General features: G+C 37.0%; 3 protein-coding genes across 5 annotated transcripts; 2 read left to right on the top strand and 1 right to left on the bottom strand.

Moving 5' to 3' along the window:
* Positions 1–5228: 5228 nt before the first annotated feature.
* Positions 5229–11871, top strand: LOC113760593 (auxin response factor 1). The gene is made up of 15 exons (XM_027303237.1): positions 5229–5584; positions 6335–6475; positions 6563–6678; positions 7204–7299; positions 7426–7482; positions 7639–7791; positions 7874–7958; positions 8223–8313; positions 8430–8594; positions 9134–9253; positions 9369–9447; positions 10267–10432; positions 10518–10960; positions 11222–11412; positions 11530–11871. The coding sequence occupies exons 2-15, from the start codon at positions 6430–6432 to the stop codon at positions 11708–11710; spliced, it is 1989 nt and encodes a 662-aa protein (XP_027159038.1). The 5' UTR covers positions 5229–5584; positions 6335–6429; the 3' UTR covers positions 11711–11871.
* A 1155-nt stretch (positions 11872–13026) lies between these two features.
* Positions 13027–13545, top strand: LOC113759308. Its single transcript, XM_027301873.1, has one exon. It carries the CDS (start codon positions 13027–13029, stop codon positions 13543–13545), a length of 519 nt encoding a protein of 172 aa, XP_027157674.1.
* Positions 13546–14388: 843 nt separating this feature from the next.
* Positions 14389–22128, bottom strand: LOC113762192 (DExH-box ATP-dependent RNA helicase DExH9). 3 transcript variants are annotated; one of them, XM_027305516.1, is made up of 15 exons: positions 21833–22128; positions 21325–21639; positions 21016–21216; positions 20697–20915; positions 19756–20094; positions 19497–19601; positions 19259–19369; positions 18589–18839; positions 18004–18127; positions 17647–17929; positions 17377–17531; positions 16766–16915; positions 16458–16690; positions 15751–16015; positions 14389–15281 (listed from the first exon to the last, which is right to left on the bottom strand). In XM_027305516.1, exons 2-15 carry the CDS (start codon positions 21595–21597, stop codon positions 15003–15005), a joined length of 2988 nt encoding a protein of 995 aa, XP_027161317.1. In that variant the 5' UTR covers positions 21598–21639; positions 21833–22128; the 3' UTR covers positions 14389–15002. The 3 variants fall into 3 exon arrangements, with proteins under 3 accessions (XP_027161317.1, XP_027161318.1, XP_027161319.1); XM_027305517.1 differs by having other exon boundaries at positions 21325–21599; XM_027305518.1 differs by lacking the exons at positions 21325–21639; positions 21833–22128 and having other exon boundaries at positions 19756–20101; positions 21016–21104.
* Between the last annotated feature and the right edge of the window lie 148 nt (positions 22129–22276).

Below are 22276 nucleotides of genomic sequence, written 5' to 3'. Positions count from 1 at the left end.
TATGGGAAATTTCTTGTTTCCAGGACTCTTTGATGCCATGTTCTATCATCTTCCTGACATTCAAGTGTTGTGGCAAAAGGGGTTCTGAATGATGTAAAAAGGCAAGGGAATCATCCAAGACGACTAGGCTGGGATTTGACGGGCAACCTTACTAGCTAGCATCTCAACTTGAGACACCCTCAGGCAGCTCATTCATCATTGTGCTTTTGATACTTCAGAAGAATCAACATCAACAAAGTGTTCATTCACCTGGCCAGAAGGTAGAAGGACATGCCTTATCAAAACAGTTCTTGATGATTTTTTCCTTATGTTTTTGTCCTTTGTGCTTATAATATGTTGATTTGGCCGGGGGAAAAATGAATTATTACAATTTCTGCACGGGTTAATTAGTATGGAAGGGGATCCTCACCGCATCCAAATACAATTCCCTCTCTTTTTTTGGCTCAGAACTTGTGAATTCAAAGACAGACAGATAGACAGACATGCAGATGAGATGGAGGACCCTTCCTTACCTCCTACAAACTCATTCTCTTCTTGAATCTTTTCAAGAAAGTTGGAAAAGCAAGTGATACAATCATGAATATATCGACCAAGTAATGTGGAAGAAAATTGTAAACCAGAGTCAAACTTGACGGCCTTGCAAATATGGAGACAAATTTGTATACAGGTAACTACGCTTGACTACTGAACAATGCCAGATCTCTATAAATTAGTCAGCAGTACCACCTGCATGCATGGTCATGGTGGTATCATCTTTCATTCCTTCTCCAAAGAAACCAAAAGGACCTGTGGTCGTGTGTAGTTTTTGACACTTTCAATAATGTAAAGAAAGATCATTTTTGACCTTGTTTGGATTGCTTGTTTCCGTCGGAAAATATTGTTGTTTTCCGTGATCACATTTCCCTATCACTTTTTTCCCTCACATATATCAAATTCCTACAGTAATTTTTCTATGAAAAATGACGAAAAATGCAATCCAAACACAATTAGTTGGATGGAACGACTAAAAAATTTTAATGTTTCTTAATTATGAAGAATATTGTACTACAATTCTAATGTTTTACTGAGCTTGCTGGTTAAATTCTGATTTGGATAAATCCACTTCAGCAATTTACTCTAATTTTTTCATTTATAAAATAACTTTTCTTTCTACACTACTGTAATTATATTTAAGCGTTGCAACATTTTGTCATTAAGCTATATAATTCTACACTACGTGTCTTCATCGACATCTGTGTGAGAATCATGACAGCTTTATGTGGGCACAAGCTATAATAGTGAACATGCATCTATGAGTCAATACAACTAAATTGAAAAAAGAAAAAGTTAACAACAAATCTCAGGATGAAAGAAAAAATATTCAATTTGTTAGAAGAATGGTTATTTTTAACTTGCTGAGAAAATAATTGATAAAAATCAATTGGTGTACTTGGACAACCTGTACGATTGGATAGCCAATTTGTTCCTGTTTGGATTGCTATTTTATGTAATTTTTGTTGAAACATATACTACAGTGATTTGATGTGTGTAACATTAAAAATTGATTGAAAAATATAGTCACGGAAATCACAATTTTTTTTTCTTTGGGAAAAATGGCAATCCAAACAAGTTAGTTACTTTGCCTGTTTGGTGCAAGGCAAAATTACCAAACAGACCTCCTTGGGATGCAAACCAAACAAGTTATGTTTCCTGTTGGTGAAGTCGGGGATTATCTACAGCGATTTGATGTATGTGAGATAAAAAAAATGTGATTGAGAAATATATTCATGCAAACTTAAATCTTTTCAAGAAAAAATGGCAATCCAAACAAGTTAGTTTTTTTTTTTTGTCAGACACTATAAATTCTGTACTACACCTACTGTTACTCTATACTAGAAGGAAAGGGATTGGAAGGGGTCAAGAAAGTGACTCGGCAGGGATTGAACCATCACGGGTTCAAGGGATTTGATTCCTTAGTTTACATCGATGTAGAATTTTAAAACTCTGGCTCTGTTTGGATTGTAAATTATTTGAGATATTTTTACTATAGCACTTTTTGTGATGTGATGTATGTGAGATAAAAAGGTAATTGGAATGATAAAAAGGTGTGTTGGAAATTGTAATGATGATGTAAACAAATAAATTTTGGCAAATAATTCTCAATCCAAAAATGGTCAACTGCTGCGATAGCAGTTGGTTCAAACAAGTCAGTTACTTTGCCTGCTTGGTGCAAGGCAAAATTACCAAACAAACCTCCTTGGGATGCAAACCAGAAAGAGCAGCATTTTTCTACTACCTTATATGTGTTCCTGTTGGTGCAGTTGGGGATAGTCTACATGCTTCAAAACTAGGCAAACAACCAAAATGTTAGCGGGCTGAGGCTACCCTCCAAAAGTAACCAGGCAACGTGTGGACTCTAGTATTCTGATCAATGCCAAGCAAGCAGCACCCTCAAAATCCCTATTGGCCAATCAAATCTCTCATCTGAGTTTAAATGCTCTATCACCATGTGTCATCCCCAGGTTAAGTTGTCAGCATATGCAGCAATAATTGCCTCCAACTTTCCTTCTCACGCTTTACATTGGCCATAATAGTTTAATTCATTTATTCTTTTTTTCTCCTTTTTATTTTTTTTTTTACTCAACCTCTTTTTTTTTTTGGGGGTAATTGTTGCCACAAGAACTCGTCTCTTACTCTTTTTTAGCCACTTTTGGTACATATGAGGGGGTCTTTTTTTTTTTTTTTTTTGTTTTGGGAAAATATGAGGGGTTTTCCGTTAGTCCTAGGATGGGGTGAAAAATAGAAGGGTAGAAATGAGAAAGTGAAACACCATTATTATGTGTTAAATGCTAGAATGTAAATGCTTTAATGGTACTCGAAATGACATAAGTGGAGGTTACATACTACTACTGCATCACTTATCTCACAGTAAGGGGAACGAATGAGTTAAACTGTGAAATGACCATTTTTTTTAATGCCTTTTTATTCTTATATGACTTTTTATTTGTTTTGTGACAAATCCTTTATAAGGTTGGACGTAATGTATTTCTTTTGTAATTTAAACACAAAGAGCCTGTTTAGATTACAATTTTTTGAGATATTTTGTAAAAAAATATATGGCTTGTTCTCAGTTGACTATTTCAATTGATTATAGATTATGATTTTCGATAATCTATTTTTGCCATGTTCTCAGTTGCTTTTTTAATCTGATTATATATATGTTAATGATAAAAAAAGTTAAAATTTATAATCACCCAAAAAGTAGTTTTTTACTGATAATGATTGTTCTCTATCATCAAATTTAATAAATTCTAATGCAATCAAGAACAAGGCCGTAGTGTAACATTCTTTTTAAAACTGCAACGTATGATGGTAAAAAAGTGACTGAAAAAAATGCAATAAAAAAATATTTTTACGAAAACCCACAACATTTTTATGCAAAAAATGCAATTCAAACGAGGCCTAATTTGTTGAAAGGTAAAAATGAGTAGTTATTAAACCAGTGTAAATCTTCAGTATGTCCATGTCAATTCGCCAATTGAGATGCTTGTTATACCTCATTAAATCCAATTATCTACTAAATAAAAGTTCAATTACTCTAGACATATCATTTGACTCATGTGAAATCAATTTATTTGTTCTCTGTGCAAAAAAAAAAAAAAAAAAAACTTTGTATTATGATTTCTATTATTCAAGTAGTTTTCTTTACCTACACGGGTTTTTCATTCCTTTTTTCAGAATATCTGAAGTTCATCTGGGCCAACAACTATACTCGGAAATCCATCAGTATTACCACTAATATAATGGGCTAAAAATTTATATACAAGAGGTCAAGTTGACTACTTTTGCCCAGACAATCAAAGCCACTTTGAAAAGTCAGGGCCAAAGCACTAAACTAAACTGAAATTCCATTAATGACATCCATTCCACTAATAAAACATGTTAATCACAACACACCCAAAAAAAAAAAAAGAAGATAATATCGCAAGCAAGTTAGTCTTGTTGTAGAAAAAGATACCTAGGTGGTAGCCTCTCTTTTCCTTAAGAGTAGTTTTATATTTTCTTGAAACCATCAAGTGCAATAATTACTTGCTGCTACTTAATTAATTAAGTTTATAGTTAATCCCCATTTCTTCTTATTCCTCATGGGGTTGTCCGCTTTTGGGTTGAAATTTTTTTAATAAGCGCGTGGACGCTGCTTAGGAAACCTGTACCCAATTTTAGGACACGCTTTTTGTTCCTTTTCTTTACTCCCTCCGCCTTTCTTGCTAAGGCTCCGTTTGTCACACTATTCGGAGTCCAAACGGACTACTCCTACTTGAGAGAGTTAACTTTTAACCATGGTCAAGGGCTAATAAGTCCACCAACTTTTAACCATTGGTTGTCAAGAAATCTCGTCTCGTTTGATGAAAATGTTGCTTGAAATCCTTGAATATTTTTCTTCTTGTGTCAAATCGAGATTAAGAATCCACGTCAATCCCAGTTTCATTGACATTCTCTCATTGAAAATTGAGATTTCTTTGCTACTTTAATCATTAATCTTCAAGAATCTAATTTGACGAGAGTTTAGTCACTGTTTCAGCTACAACACATATATTATCGAATCTAATATTTAACTTCGTCTCACTTAAATCTACTCATTATTTTAAATATTTAAAATAATTTGTCATAAAATTTCGTTAAGATGTAGGCAAGTTAATTAAAACATGTCACGTCCTCAACGAGTTTATCTAATACAGTGTCAAATTGTGGTGATTGATGGGCTGTTATTGATGTAAACAACTTAGCTAAATTTTTGTGGGATATTCTCCATTAATTTCAGTTGTGACTTAAAAGCAAGAACAAAGAGAGAGAGAGAGAAATAAAAGCTCATACATTTTGGAATGTCATTTTTCTCAAAAAATTTTTATATTTTACTAATCACTTCTTTTACTTCACATAATTTTTTTTTACAAAAATTCTAAAAAATAACAATAGAAACGGACCGTAATAATTTCTTTCTGATATTGACATAAAAAAAAGAAAAAAAAGAGTCTAATCTCTTTGGAACTAATAGCATGGTATTAACTTCCCTTGTGTAATGTGTATGCCGCAGACCGTACATTCAACCATATACCGGGACCAAGGAAAGCAGTTCCACCCAAGGGGGGAAAAGGAAAAAAAAATAATTTTTACTTGGGCAAACAACCTATAGATACAGGAAAAAATATATGTATGGTTTGTGGAGAGAGAAAGCGAGAAAAAGCACTGTCGGCTTCAACCAGGCAAAGACCATCACACCCTCTCTCTATACATATCCCTATCTTTACTCTTATATATTACTATAAATTATTATAGTTGTGGTTGGATTAAATCCTGGTATTTTTGGCTATTAGATACAAATTGATCGATCAATCCGAGGAAATTTGATTTTTATTCGAATTTTTGGGAGCAGCTGGAGCTAGTAAAGTAATAGTAGTAGTATCTAGTTGAAGCTGCAGTAGCTGAAGCTGGTGAAATCTTAGGAAAAGGAAGATGTAAGAGGATATTGAATTTGTTTAATATGGAAATGGCGGAGATTCTCCGGGTTTGGATATTGAAGACCAAAAAGTTCGTCAATAAATAGGTAAACAAGATGTTTGGTAACTTTTTTCATTTCCTTTTTTTGTTTTTGTTTGTGCTAATTATTTTATGATGTTCTCACGGGCTTAAACTTGTGCAAGTACATGTAGGAAATTTTGCTGATTGTACTATATAATTTTGTATTTTTTTTTGGGGGATGTGTGGTTTTTTTGTTGTAGCACTCGGATCTTCGGATCTTGAGTTTGTGCAGAAATGAATAGTTTTAATTCGACTTTTTATGTCTATGTTGTGAATGGTTCATGGATGAATGAATTTATAGTAGCCATCAAAGTTAGTTTACTTCCAGTGTCTCTGTGTGTGAGTTTGGGGTGTGGGTGGGTTATGGTGTAGGAGGTTTGGCTGTTTAGGAGTCATTGGAGATAAATGGATCTGATGTTGAGTGTCTGGTGACGGTGTTGAGAAATTGATGAATACATTGGGAAACGTAAAAGACAGAATTTGTTGACTTTACATGGCAAATTTTTGCAGAATTGAAGGATAAATAGGATCAAACATTCACTTTTACATGTGATTCACGTATTCTTGCTTTTGGATTTCAGTAGAATAAAAGGTTTACTTTCTATTCCTTCTTCTGCCGCATTTAAGATCAGGAGAACAATACCAGAAGCTATATAAAGAATTTACTTCTTTCCTTGTTTCTGTATATATTTGCTAGTGGCTAGTTATGTAATTTTTTTTTTATGTTGATTTTTTATTGATGAATTTCTTCTTTCTTTTCTCTTGGCTCCTTCAGTGCTGCAAAACTTGACCGTCATATATAAGTTTTTGGTTGGTCGGGAGCAATCAAAGCTTAGGTAGTCAATATTGAGTAGATTGAGTGGTCTCCCTATGGCACACGTTGCTGCAAATCATTTTTCTGGAGGACCTAACCCAGGTTTAAGTTCTTTCATGTTAAATTCTTGCAAATTTTGCATACAATTGATGTGTGCTGGTGGTTTCAATTTTATGCTTTCTGTGACAGGGTCACCTAATGATGCTCTGTATAAGGAACTTTGGCATGCTTGTGCTGGACCCCTAGTTACTGTACCTCGCGAAGGGGAAAGAGTGTATTACTTTCCACAGGGACACATGGAGCAGGTTTTTTGGTTTTCATAAATTTCACCGTCCTCCATTATTTCATTGAAATTCAAATTTGATAGGATGAGTTAAATGAATCTTTTTAGTAGCTATTTGCACTTAAAATATTTTTTCTGTGTATTCTCTATTCCACCATGTTGTGCAGTATTTATTTATGTTCATTTCCAAATCATTTGCTTAGTTTAATTCGAGTATGGGGAAGTACTGCCATTTTTCATTGCTTCTTGTTCGGTATTGATCATCCAGCTGCTGTTTAAATAAACTATCATTTTCTCATCTTTGAAATGTACCCCTTGCCATTCCCCTCTAATGGCCTTAATACATTTTTTCTGTCCAATTGAAGCCTTTGAGTTTTTGAAAATGCATAGATCTTCCCTTCGTGCAGTGTTATGGACCCTTTACTTATCTAAAAGTTGCATATTTGTCAATCTAGGGATGGTTTGTTTAATTTAATTGGCGTCATTTTCTCTTGATTAATGAACTGATTTTAGCTGGAGTTATTTATAAAGTGGTTTCGTATTACAGCTTGAAGCATCTACTCTTCAGGGGCTAGATCATCAGCTTCCTTCTTTCAATTTGCCACCTAAAATTCTGTGCAAAGTTATGAATGTTAATCTTCGGGTAGGTTTATCTGGATTAACTTCTTTGCCAGTAATTGGACTTCCTTCTCCGTGTGCCTGCACATCAAAAAGACTTTTGCTCTCCCTTGATTCACTTATTTTTCGAATATTTCTGCTGGGATTGCAGGCTGAAGCAGAGACGGATGAGGTCTATGCACAGATTACTCTGCTACCTGACTTAGATGTATGCTTTCTTAGTAAAACTCTTGTTCATTGATCTTAATTGTCTTCTTAAACATATTGTGCAAGAACCTGCCTGCTCAATTTATTGCTTTCCTTCCTATTTTCATTTTCCCTTGTTCTTGTGCTTGCTTTATTTAAGTTTCCTTGTTTGTTACAGCAAGGTGAAGTCACAAGTCCTGATCCACCGCTGCCAGAACCTGAGAGATGCACTGTCCATTCATTTTGCAAGACCCTTACAGCTTCTGATACTAGTACACATGGTGGATTCTCTGTTCTCCGGAGGCATGCAGATGATTGTTTACCTCCACTGGTATTGATCTTTTTATACACTGTTCCAGATTCCTACAAATGTTAGCTTATGCTAATGTGGCTTTTGCATCATCCATTTGCAGGATATGTCCCAGCAGCCGCCTTGGCAAGAACTGGTTGCGACTGATCTTCATGGCAATGAATGGCATTTCAGGCATATATTTAGAGGTTGGGATGCTTTTGATTTCTTGATATTGAGGACTGCAAACCTAGATTGGGGTTCCATTCACTGCTAAATATGGGAAAGTACAACTCTTGAATTGTTCAAAAAGCTTCTAGTGACCAACAATAATAGAGACATTTGTTTCTAATGTTACTTGAGTTTACGCAGCTTGTGGTAACATGAATTTGGGATTCTTATACTTCAGGCTCTCTGTGAGTTTGGGCTCAGTAGTATCTTGTTTTGAGTTCTTACAATCTTGCTGCTTTCAGGTCAACCTAGGCGTCACTTGCTGACAACTGGCTGGAGTGTATTTGTTAGTGCAAAGAAATTAGTTGCAGGGGATGCATTTATATTTCTAAGGCAAGTAGAAATGACCGTATAGATGTATGTTTTACCTTATCTTGAAATTGCCCTTTTTTTTCCTCGCTTAAATCTAGTCCATTTACGAATAGCGTGTTCTCTTATTAATTTTCCAGAGGAGAAAGTGGAGAGCTTCGGGTTGGAGTAAGAAGACTTATGAGGCAACCAAGCAATATGCCATCTTCTGTTATATCCAGTCACAGTATGCATCTGGGTGTGCTTGCTACTGCTTCTCATGCCATTTCTACCGGGACTCTCTTTTCAGTTTTTTATAAACCTAGGTAATTTGCTCTCCTCTTTTGACATAATGCAATTAAAAAGTGTCTATGATAGTTTGGATTTGTACATTATTGTTTTACTGCTGGTTTTAAAGCATGCAAATGATTTTGATCTTGATCAGAGTGCTAACCAAGTTTGATTGTCTTGAGAGTTCATCATTAATCGTTTTCAATACAGTGCTAGCACCATATGGGATGAATGAGATATCTTCCCTTTTAGGTAGTTATCCTTGAACTAAGAATCAACGCGTAATTTATCACATCTTGCATAACAGATTTATTATTCATGTAATGTTTTGTCTTAACTTTACAAAATTAACCAACAGACTTATAATTTACCATGATACTATGTACATATTACAGTCTCCAACACGCTTAAAAGAATTTTTTGAGTTGGCTTGAAAAGTTTTTTATCTTCTTAAATTTACCACGTTAAGTAATACTTGCTATTGTGCTATGTTTTTTGAGCTGGCTTTCTAGTGGATCCATTTTGTGTGTGCGCAAGAAACTGTTCTAGTAAACTATATTACTTTTTTGGTCAGGACAAGTCGATCTGAATTTATTGTCAGTGTAAACAAGTATCTTGAAGCTCAAAGTCACAAGCTCTCTGTTGGTATGAGGTTTAAGATGACATTTGAGGGTGAGGAAGTTCCAGAGAGAAGGTATTTCTACAGATTATATTCTTTGTTGACAATCTTTACCTGCAGTCCGCATCTCACTTGTTAAACAGAAGAACTTCGGAATTATGATGGTCTGTGTATTTACATTTTCTTTCAGGTTCAGTGGAACCATTGTGGGCGTTGGAGAGAATAATACATCATCAAGATGGCCTGATTCTCAATGGAGATCTTTGAAGGTAAACATGGCTATTTGGTGGAATTTTGTTGGATAATGAGACTTAATTGTGATGGTTGAATGTTGATGTCTTGTGACACATTGTGATAATTCGACATTGGTTATGTGATTCAAAATTTGCACTCTTCCAACCCCTTTTCAAATTTGCTGTCATGTCATCACATATGGAGAAGAAAAATAGCACTGGCTCATTTCACATTTAATAGAAAAACAAGCCTTTAAAATTTGAAGAGGGAGAGATCCTATGGTTGATGCAAGTTAGATCAACGAGTTAATGTTTGGTTGGTTGGAAGGCCTGACATGTGCCTTTTTTTCTTTCATGTTCTTCTCATTTTTTAGTGTTAAAGAGATGGTCCTGGCATGGAGGGCGTCAATATCTTGGGGTTTAGTATGGACTATGATTAAAGATGCAAGTGAATTGCATTTTGTTGAGTATTTTGGATTTGAATGGTTTCACCCTTGCGAGTCAAGTTTTGTAACCCAGATTTCAATGTCCCATGTGAGATGATAAGTAGTTAAATTGTGGGGTCTATCTTTTCTTATTCTCACTTTGGTGAGGGGTGCCCTTTATTTTTTCCTTTCCTTTTGGTTTTTTTTCCCCCGGCGGCCAGGGGGGTGGGGTTGGGGGGGGGGGGTGGCTTCTGTTGTGTGTTTATGATGAAACCACCACCTCATGCAGATAGTCTGAATCTCATTTTTTCTTTATTCATTACTTATGTTATTTTGATGAGCATTGATAGTACTGTTATCATGAATGTTGATTCTCCTCGGTTACAATCTTCTTTTGTAAAATATCAAATATCAATTCTCTGCTACTCAGGTTCAATGGGACGAACCTTCATCCATTGTGCGACCAGACAGGGTTTCACCGTGGGAGATAGAGCCTCTGGTTGCAGCAACTCCTCCAAATCCTCTGCCTCCACAAAGGAATAAGCGGGCAAGACCACCAGTTTTACCTTTGGCAATGCAGGATCTTTCCTCCCTTGGTACTACCTTTTACTGGGAGTAAAATTTTTCTTGCTTATCCACTTTATTTGTACTTTAATTTGAGGTTTGCCTATCTGCTCATAGGGGTGTGGAAATCTTCTGTCGAACCCTTGTATTGTGATACATCACGTTCACATGACTTTTATCCATCTCCCAAATTATCTGCTGCAACCAAGGCCAGCAATCTAGGTTACAGCGATATCAAATCCATGTTTTGGTCCAACCAAGTTGAAACAGCGACAGAGTCTGTTGCACCTGTTACTGAAAAGAGACAAGTTAATGGATACAGGCTATTTGGGATTGAGTTACTGGAACGTGCAACAGTTGAAGACACTTCAGCAGTGGTTGCATCTGGAGCTGTGGAGGGGGATCAGCCACATCTCTCCCGAGATTCTGGATCTGACCAACTTTCGGAGCCATCTCATCCTAATAGGTCTGATGTGCCTTCAGTAAGTTGTGATCCTGAAAAATCTTGCCTAAGATCTCCTCACGAGTCACAAAGCAGGCAAATCCGGAGCTGCACCAAGGTATTGTCCACATATATAGATTACACTGCCAATCGTTTGGTATACTTCGGCCTTTAATATTTGATTTGCCAGATACCAATAGGACTAAGCACTATCAGTCTTTACAGATAATATTCATATTAATTTCTCTTTACTCACTGGAATATGGGTAATTCTAATCTTTTCAATTTTATTGGAGAGACGAGCTAGTTTTCTTTCTGTTTCCTTTGTTTTTCTTTTTTGCCCTTCTCGTGTTCCAAGTTATTGATTTTCTTTGTGCAGGTTCACATGCAAGGAATTGCAGTTGGAAGAGCAGTTGACTTGACACGGTTTGAGGGGTATGATGATTTGCTCAAGAAGTTAGAAGAAATGTTTGAGATTGATGGTGAACTCTTTGGGTCTACGAAGAAATGGCAAGTTGTCTACGCAGATGATGAGGATGACATGATGATGGTTGGAGATGACCCATGGCAGTTAAGTCTTGGTCCTTTTTCATTTACTTCATTTCACTTTCCAGCCCTCTTTCATTTACTCTCTATTTTCTCCATCTCTGATTACTTAAAACTGGATTCTGCTGTTAATGTGCGCAGTGAATTCTGTGGCATGGTGAGAAAGATCTACATCTACACGAGCGAAGAAGCCAAGAAGCTTTCGCCAAAGATAAAGCTCCCCGTTGGTGAGGTCAAATCTAGCAAGGCAGCTACAGATGTGGTGGCTCTGGGCACTGAGGAGCAGTCATCAAATGTGGGGTCTGGGGGGCATAGTTGTTAGAAATTTAGGGCTTTTTTTATTTGACGATTTCTAATAATCGACTGGAGAAAAAAGTAGTTTTGAAACTGACCTCATTCCGAACGCGCATGTAAACAGCTATTATTGGTTCGATTTACGATTTTATTAATATACGTGTAAACCGTGCATCGAATCAAACCAAACTGGAAAGGGCATTTCCAACAGAACTTCCTTGGTAGTGTTTGTATATTCAAATTTGCTTGGCGGTGACGTTAGAAGGTTCAGAAGCACCCGGAAAAAAATAATAATAAAAAAAGGATAAAAAATAAAAAGTCTCCTGTAATAAATTTAATATATAGAAAAGTTTGTTATGATTTCAAAATATGTAATACGGCAATTCGTATTTTGAACTAAATTATAAAGGTGGCGAGATTCGCTAAACTTAACGGAAATGGATGAAATGATGCAAATGTCCTAATATAATTAAACAAAAGACAGATCAAAAAAATCATTTGTTTTATTCTCTAGATTGAGAGAATTGAGGGTTAAGAGGTAGAATAGGTATATTTGTTAAAAATTAGATATAAATTTTTTTTTAGGTTCCAATAAATCATTTTCGTTAAGTTTAACAGATTTCGTCATCTTTACAATTTAGTTCAAAGCATGAGGTGTCATGTTAGACGTTTTGAAATCACAGGAAACTTTTCTGTATATTAGGTGGGTTTTTTTTTTTTATATTTTACCCTAAAAAAAAAGCTCTTGACTTCTTACAAATTCCTGATAATTCAGCAAGGCAATTTAAAAAATTCATTTGCTTCCTTAATACTACTATTATCATTTGTTATGCAACTTAGTAAACTAATATTCTTCCCCAAATTATGATTGATGTGGAGGGAGGGCGAACTTTACTGCCCTTTTTTTTTGGTATTTCTTGGTCGGTGAATATCCAGCCAGGTTAGTATTATATTGGTCATGATCCGCGATTCTAAAATGCAGCAAAAGGGCAGAGGATTTCAATCAACGACGAAATAAAGAAAAAGCACGAAAAAGACTTCCTGTTTCTCCATTACAAACGTTGGGACTTTGGAGGAGCCATAACAACGGTCATAGGATTTGAAAAAGGAGCTGGTGAGGAGAGTTGCAGAAGTTTTTTGACTTGTCTGTCTTTGAATGCTTTGTTAAGTGTCCTCCGTAAGGCTGTCAAATCTCGCTTCCACTTCCAGATCCGTACTAACCACAGCCAAGTTATCTCTTCTATTTGAATAAATCAACTTACAAGATTCCGCTGAACAATACCGCACCAGTGGATTTTTTTTTTTTTTTTTTCATTTTCTCCGCGAAAAACAAGAAGGCCAGCCATGAAGATGATGAAGGCCGTGAAGAAGCTCAAGTTCTGGTCAAGAAAGAAGAAGAAGAAGGCATTGTTCATTGATAACCCACCACCACCACCACCACCGCCACCACCATGCCATTGTCAGTACCAATATTACTGTCCGCCGTATGAGCCCTCTGCCCCACCATTACCAACATCATCATCTTCTTCATCATGGGTTGAGTACGATCACGAGGCTCAAGACACCGTCCGTGCAAACTCTGAGTTTATCTCATTTACCTCGTCAAACCCAGCTCAAGCTCAAGATCCCACATTTGGTCCACGAGACTTCAGTTCGGTTCCGCAGGATCCTACAATGCCAGCTGCTGCCAGCATTACTTCCTATCAGCAGTACATGGTGCCACATCCTGCTTACGGTGTTCCACTTGTACCTCAAGTTCGAAGAGAAAGGAGGGGTGGAGCTTTTGGATGCATGTTTGCCTTTGGGGCTCATTTGTTTCGTTGCTTCTTTCCATGCTTCCACATTCGGGAAGCCAACAAGTGACCAGTTTGCTCCTCTGCATCAAGCCATCATCAGCAAGAAGCATCATGTAGTGACAAAGAATTTTCCTTTGGCACAAGCCTACTGATATTTCTGGAGTCTGAATCGTTTAATGCCTTGCGTGAACGGTGAACCACCAGGAATTTAAGTAATAAAGGCCTCTACACTCTCAGGGCACGGTTAGTCCAGAGTCCAGAATTGTACAGGAAGGGATGTTGAGTGCGACGACAGTCCTTCCTAATTTTGTCGAAACTTGGGTTTCTAGGATGGATCAATTCTCATTGTTAGTTACTGGACAACCGAAGAAATGGTAGTACTCCATCACTTTCCCTGCTATTTGCTTTTTCAAGTTTCTTAAAGTTATGACTGGACATTTTTCATCGATTCTAGCTCAGAGGGTTTGGATTTCGTTCGGTTGAGAGGATGATACCGTACTGCAAGTGGGAGGAAAATCTGATTTATTTTCTTTTTATGCATAGAAGAGGAATGATAGCAGCACGGATTATTGATAAACTAGTTGAAGTGCAGGTGACTCAGGAGATGGCCAAAACACATTTTATTACTCTACAATCAAATTTCTTCTAAAAAATCCGTCCGAATACCTAATTAATTAGAGTCTGGTAAAATCTAGAGCCTCCACTCACCGACACGCATATCTATATGTGTGTGTGTGTCTGTGCCTAAATCAATAAAGACAAATGCAACAACGTTCAACACGATACTCTCTAGAACTGAATTTCTTGCTGCTAATTATTCGCAAAAGACGTAAATTTCAAGCTTCACACACACACACACATATATATACATACAGAGAGAGAGAGAGAGAGAGAATCATGCTACAATAACTAAACTACACTTGCAAAAACCTTGATCTAAATCTACCACTGTTGAGTGGCACAATACACAGAATGATAAAATGAAGGGTATTTCTGTTTATAGGTCACAACAGACCAAGGTCTAAGATTTGTAGCCAACATGCCGTACAGCAACGTACGAGTTGGTGAGATGTAAGTGAAGGTTCCACAGAGCAAACTCCAATCAGTCCAGGCAGCTTTGTGCTCTTCATCAAGTTGTACAGCGAACCTGCTATAGTCCAAGTTGGTAAGCTATGAGTGAAGAACCCACAGAGCTAAATCAAAACTGCAACGAGTCCTGCAGATTTGTGCTCTTCATGTCAGCGCCATGTGCATTGATTCTAGATTGTAGCCCTCTTCAAACATATGTTCACCCCTAAGGTATTGAAATTAAGTTTTTTTCCCCCCTCAGCCTGAACTTGTTGCAACTTACTGGAGCGGAAAATAGTGAAAGCAGACACACCATACAGCATTTGAGGGTAGATTCAACCCACCAAGTAACCTAAGTAGCCCCTTGCCTTCATGCCACTTGCCAGTCCCTTAATATGCATCAACCAAAACACCGTAAATTTGCAATAGCCTGGTCATTCTTCTCCCACAGTAAGACTACAAATAGAGAGATGCTGCAAAAACAATATCCCTCTTTATCTTAATAACTGCATCTTCAAACTTTGCTTCAAGCTCAGTTTCTCCAATGGATTTTGCTGCTTGTATTAGTTGCTGAAGAACCTCTTCCAGCCTCCTGATAGCCCTAATTAAGCTGCCCTCAAAAACCTGAGTGATTTCCATTATCTCATAAAATTTCGATCCTTTGGCCCAAGCAAAGACGGCCTCCATAATATCAGGACGGAATGAACTTACAAAATTCTCAACATCAATTTGAACCTGCACAGTACAGAACATAAATTATGTCCTAGACAGTTTCATCAGTAAAGCAAGAACTGTCACTAGTTCAATATTTCACTTTAGAAAAAATTAATGCACTATTTCTCTTCCTCAAATTTTCTGTGGCACACTAACTGGAATTTTTTTTTTTTGAACATTGGATTAGTTTTACTGGCGTAAGATTGGTTGCAAATAGCAGTAACTACCGGCAATTGTACCCCTTTTCCAAGTCATGATTAGCCTTTCGAAACACAAACTAGACAGATTTCTCCTGCATATCTTAATTTAACTTGGCCGCAATCTCATGTCAGGATATGGGTTCAGACAGACCACTAGCTGATCTCCAAACAGAACACATGGGCAATCATACTACATGATGTTGTCTAAACTACCTTTTGGAGTATAAAGCTTGAAATCTTTTGCTTCTAAGAAAACTGTAAACATTTTTACCAAATTTCAGAAATATTACCTTGCATTCAAGCTGGACCTTGGCAACTCTCCGAGCTGTATCTTGTAATTGTGTAAAAAGTAACTCAAGCTCATCCCTAGGCTTTTGAGCATCCTGAAGTTTCTCTTGCCAAACAAAACAAGACAACAGAGACACCATCTCTTCTACCTTTATGTCCTTTAGAACCCCATTAAACATGAGCTCTGTCAGGGTCAACTCATCTGCACTACTTATTTCACAAGCAACTTTCCCCTTTAACTCGACAACATCATCACTTGTGATGTACCTATGCATATTCTCAAGCAATTAAGGACATTTTAGATGATCTTTTAATATTTAAGAACAAGAGATTAGGCATAGAGAGTTAAAAAGGCCACAAATGCATATTGTTTAACAGTTAAAACATGGTTACATGAACTTGAGAAATAACATTGAGACCCAAATCTGGAATCCTGGTGTTTCATCTAGCAATAATAACATAATCCAAAGAAGATAAATGTGTGAAATTGCAGAAAAGATGTTGAAAGCAAAACTTAAATACTAAAGCCAACAAAAAGTTGAGTACAAGGAACAGAATATGGGTATAGGAGGATAATTAACACAAGAAGTTAGATCAGCCTCTAAAACAAGAAGGAAACTATACCCATTCCACCAACAAAAGGAAATGCTGAGGAAATTCCACAGTGAAATGAATTATATCCATTCAAATATACGGGAAACTATCTTACCCTAGTCTCCGAAGCACTCTTTTTCTTGCTTTAAGTTCATCTTTGAAAGCCAAGGCTGTCGAGGAACGCATTGTTCTCTTGATTGATTTAATTTTGGCAGTAAGCTGCTTCTTCGTATGCAAAAGTTTGAGCTTTTGCTCAATAAGTGGAGATTTTGCAATTTCATGTTTTTCAAACAGGTTCTCAAGGGCCTCTATTCTTCGTACAGCTTTTCTGTATGAGCTACTCTGAACCTATAGAAATGCAACAAAAGAGAGAATATCAAATTGGTTGCTAAAAACCTGTGCAAATGAAAAATCTACAAGTACCTTCATGTCATCTTCTGGGTCTAATTGAGGCAGTCCGTCTTTAGCAAATCTAGATAGAACTTCAGACACCTTTTTCAGGGTATTTTCCCGAGCTTCCACTGGCAAAAGATCCTTGGGTATTACAAGTCGAACACTACTCAAACTATCAATCTGTTCAAAAAAAGCTAAGTCAGGTAAACACACAGATACATATGAACATGCATCCACACGAACAGACACACAAATAGATATATCAATATAACATCTGTTTCATAAGTTTTCCCATAAAGATAATTTAAGGAAATACTAATGATGCTAACAGGAAGAAATCACCGATTATAAGGATCACCAATCACATGGATAATCATAAAGCAGTTACTATACCTGTCTACTTACCATCTAAAGGAAAGTAAACAGGTAAAAGAATATGTATTTTGACATCAAATGCTGGACACCTGTAGCATGCAACTAAAGCAAACTACATTTTCCAGATCTTTAATAACTCATGTTTAAAATTTAGGACTTCGTATTTCACATTATAATGCAAATTTTCATGTAGCAAGACAAAAGCTATGGAGAACGAAATCTATAAGAGCATATTATGGGTATAGAATGGTCAAAAAGACTTTTGCCTGAGATATAGGAAGAGAAACAACAGCAGGTTCCCCAGGATCCTTCAATGGTACAATCGAAATTGTTCTTTTACCAGCTTCATCCTTATGGACTGTACATCTTGTAAGAATATCCACTGTATAACTTGCATCCTCAGGCTTTTTATTTGTATCATCTGAATAAAATTAATGTATTTGTTATTAAGACCTTTTAGTAAACAAGAAAAGCTTTTTGCCAGAAAAAGAATATCACGAAAAGAAACCTTAACACAGATTAAGAATTATTTTCACCTTCAGAAAGACCTTTTATCCTTTCAAAATTGATAATGACCCCCCATGTGACATCATCCTTGACGGAAAATGATGGCAAATTATCATCAACCTTTATGAGCTGGATGCTTACAAGCCTGCCAGGCTGCAGGAAGGGTAAACAATACTTTGGAGAGAGGACAATATCACGCACATCCTTTTTTAAACTCTTAAATTGCTGTAGTAGAGAGTAGTAATTCTCCAAGCTATCTTCTTCCTCGAGTATGATTGAATCCCTCTCTTCTTCAAGACTTTTTGCTTGTTTCTGCAAGTGCAAGTGAGACGCATTATATTTTAGAACTGGTTCGTGAGTCAGAAAAGAATAACCAATTGACTAACCACAAGATCGGGAATGGCTCGATCCGCTTGGAATTGATAGAAGGAATTGCGAAGCAAATTCACAGGATCACCATCTTCAGACCGTATCTGATTCAGAAGCATATTGTAGCTCAAGTGGAAGGCACTGAAGCACATGAAAACAAACATCAAAGAATGCAAAACATCCTATGCAGTACTTAGAAATGGATCCGCAAGAACATTGCCTGTTATTACTTGGGTCATTTTAAAAAGGGTCTAAGCTAATAAAAAGTTTCATAAATTACCTCAGTGTCCTCCAAACACATTTACATGTTTAGGAGAAAGCACTGAATTGAGCCAAAATTATACAGCCCAAAGTTGTAAACTCATTCTTCAATCAAACAGGGGTTTATGGCTCCAAGTAAATGCAGAAGGTAGACTGAATTTTAGTTGGATAGTCATAACTAAAAGTGTCACCATAATTCAAATAAGCCACCAAATTTTCCGTCAGAACCCTGATGGAAGCCATAACTAGCAAAACTCATAATATTTAATGACTGAAAATCATTGACCAGATGCCTCAGATTTAGGTTCATACATAACCACACTAACCAACAAAACAATTACCTGTTCAAACTATCAGCACTTCCTTTTACCATTAACTTAGCTGTAGAAGGTTCCAGCTTCTCATCAACCATAAGAATGCAAATTCCTCGCTCATCAATCCCCCTACGACCAGCACGACCACTCATCTGAATATACTCTCCACTGGATATCCATCTAAACTTATCTCCATCAAACTTGCGAACATTTGCAAAAACGACCGTTTTTGCAGGCATATTCAGTCCTATACTGAAGGTTTCTGTGGCAAATAAACACTAAAGCACCATATTTCAACACAGCAATGTTTAAAACTAGACAACAGACTATAATATAAACATGCTAGGAGTAGAAGTAGAGGTTGCAGGAGAGGAAGTAAAAAATGAACAAGCGAATATCATGGGATAAACCATTACAAGGTGTCATGTGAATCTTGTAGGCCAAAAAATAAGTTGTAGAACCACAATTGTTTATGATTCGTGATAGTCTTTTTGCAGTTATTATTGCTGAAATCACTTGTTCATAAACTCCTTTTTTTGGCATGCTACTTTCGCTGTTTATATTAAACAGAAACTCATAAACAGATACCCATCTTAAACTTAGCGAAATGGCTTGGGCACGTGACAAGCATATAAATTGCACAGAAGAGACGGTTGAATTTACATCCACTATAAATGACAGAATTTTGTCCTCCAACCTTGATTAAGCCTTCTTGGAATAGAATTTCTATCACTTCCTTTAGTATGGGAAGCAAGCCAGAATGGTGCACGCCAATTCCACGTTTTAACAGAGGCAGCATATTGGAGACCTGGGGTTTGTTTAAATACAGACACATTCAGAATCTAATGAAAAAAAATACTACTGTTGCAACATAGAAGCAATTAGAAAGGAAACTAATGAAAGACAATCTGCTAAGCAACACTAGCAAGAGTCACCTGTGGCAGCTTGTTATCATCCTCTGACAACATATCCATCGCACTCCAGAATATCGTTTCAATGTTCACCTTCTCATCCTCATTGTTAAGATCCATTTTAGCCATCTTAAAAATGAGAAAAACAAAATATTAAATTAAAATACCTGAGCTCAGATTCTCTCTCTTTTAGTGCTAATCTGTTTAGGAGGGCAGTGAGAAGCACACTCAAGAGTAAATAACCTTGCGCTCTGAAATTAAAATATGATACCAGTGCTTATACCTGCATTGCAAGAAATTCACATTCTCTTTTGCTGAAGCTAAAACATATGACAGGATCATATTGGCGCTGAATAATCATTTTTACCATCTTAAATATGTCACTGTCTTCGCCTGCTTTACCAACAAAAAGTCCCTTCTGCCATTTTCCATTCTCCCTTTTCTTATCCCCTTCACCAGGAGGAACAAGAGCATTTAGAGCTTTCTGAAAACTATTCTCACGAAATTTTCCTTTTTCGTCAACCACTAGGTAAAGACCATTGCCTCCAGAAGGGAAGATGTAATGCTGAAGTGGTGTTGGTCTATAATCAGTATAAACGATATGACATGGTTGCTGATGGACCTGCATGCTGGGAAATAAACATTAGAACAACCATACAACTAAAAGCATCACTACAACAAAACTTAATCATTGGATATGGTGGTCAGTCATATTTTCCAACATGCAAATTTTCCTTGAAACCGATGTATTTCTGGCATAAATGGTATACACAAATGAACTCATCAAATGATCAAGAGTTTGAGCACACAGAAAAAATGACAAAAGAATAGACTCAGACTGGGCAGAAGCAACTTGATCTTCAGTTAAACATTTCTATAGTCAAGAAGGAATGCGTTTTTATCCACATTTTAGCAACTATACATCTGCAGGATTCCTGCTAATATCCTGTCCCATCTTTCCTATCTTTATTTCTTCTTAATCCATATAATACCATGTGATGTCCAGACTTTTGATGGCTCAGACACTATGGCCTGTAGATGGACTTTATAGTACAACAATTTTGATATCCAGAAACTTTTACATCAGAAATGTGTTGCTATTGTTCATCTATAACAAAATTTTTTACTCCACACAAACTGAATATCTGCAAGCTCCAACTTTTATCTTAAGCATCAAAGCATATATGTATGGCAAAGCATAATGTAGTAGGAAGCAAAAATCACCTTTGCAACCCAATCTGCAAACTCCTTAGCATTAGGGACAGTGGCAGAGAGAAATACAAAACGAGAATTCTGTGGAGCCATAACAATACTCTCTTCCCATACAACACCTCTTTCTCTGTCACGCATGTAATGCACCTCATCAAAGATAACCCATGCCACCTCCCTCGTAACCTCAGACCCCTTGTACTGCATGCTACGCCAAATTTCTGTTGTCATTACCTGAAATGAAATCAACCATTAGAGCCCCCACAAGCACCCACTGTATCAAAAACATGTAAAACAAGAAAAAACAAATGTCCCACCAGCAATTTAGACCTACCAAGCAAGAAGCATTAGGATCAATAGTGACATCCCCTGTCATCAAACCAACATCCGAAAGCTCCTCTTTAAACTCTCTATACTTCTGATTACTGAGTGCCTTAATTGGTGAAGTATATATCACCCGTTGCTTATTCTGCAATGACATGGCAATGGCGTACAATGCCACCACAGTCTTACCAGCTGATGTATGCGCAGATACCTACATGATCAAACCACCTATAAAAATTCACACTTTCTACACATTCCATCGTATTTCTTCTCTCCCCGCAACACTAAATTTGAGAGAGAGAGAGAGAGAGAGATTTACCAAAACAGATTCCCCATTCTTCAGACACTTAATTGCTTCCGCCTGAAAAGGGTCGAGAGTAAAAGGAAATTCCTTGGCGGGTTTTGCATCTTTATCAGGCAAATTGGAGGTCGAAGCACGAGGGACATAGCCTTCAGGGTAAGATACATCGTGGACACAGGCAACTGGTTCGTCCAAATTCAAAAGTTCATTACCTCTCTTCTGCTGCTTCTCAGCAGGCGTATCATATCCCTCGATAGGGTTTTCAATTGACTTCCTTTTTACTGATCCCATCTCTGCTCCCAAAGCCCAAGTAAACAATTCAAACGCAATCAGCTGAAAACAGTCCAGGAAAAAAATATTCACAAATAAATGCCGGGAAATGCATAAAACGAAATAAGTGTATTTCTTCTTGCACGAAAAATTGAAGAGAACATATTCATACAGCAGAAAAGTAATGAAACAAGGCAGAGTAGACACGAAAGTTAGTTTCAGGAAAGAAAATATCCAAAACAGGATGATGATAGACCTTGTGAAAATTCCCTAGCTTGAAGTAATTTGAGTTGGAGTTTTGATTTTACTGTTCCTGTATGGTTTCTGCTAAGCTCAGTTGCTTGTTGCGACTCCCTCAAAATATCTCAAGCTTTAATAGACTTGAATGAAAGCTTCTGTGGGATTACTGCTTGCTGGTAGTAGTAATTAATAACAGTTGGAAGCGTATTTCAGGCGGTTATGGCCGATGGCGGCGCAGAGGAGGAGGGTCCTGTCCTCCTCCAGATGCCTGCGAGGTGTTTGTAAAAATTCTCCCCTTTGTTTTCGCGGGAGGGAGAGAGAGAGAGAGAAAGAGGCGGCTTCAGTCATATACTCCACCCAACTACTATCATGCTCATTGGTTCTTAATAGTTTTCTATAGACCGTTAAGCCCAGAAGCTTTGGGCATCCAATTAGTGATGCTACTAACAATTGTTTAAGA

The sequence above is a fragment of the Coffea eugenioides genome, chromosome 2 (assembly GCF_003713205.1).
Source record: "Coffea eugenioides isolate CCC68of chromosome 2, Ceug_1.0, whole genome shotgun sequence".
Classification (NCBI taxonomy): Eukaryota; Viridiplantae; Streptophyta; class Magnoliopsida; order Gentianales; family Rubiaceae; genus Coffea; species Coffea eugenioides.
Note: the sequence above shows the minus strand (reverse complement) of the source record. Positions and strands in the feature narration are given on the sequence as shown.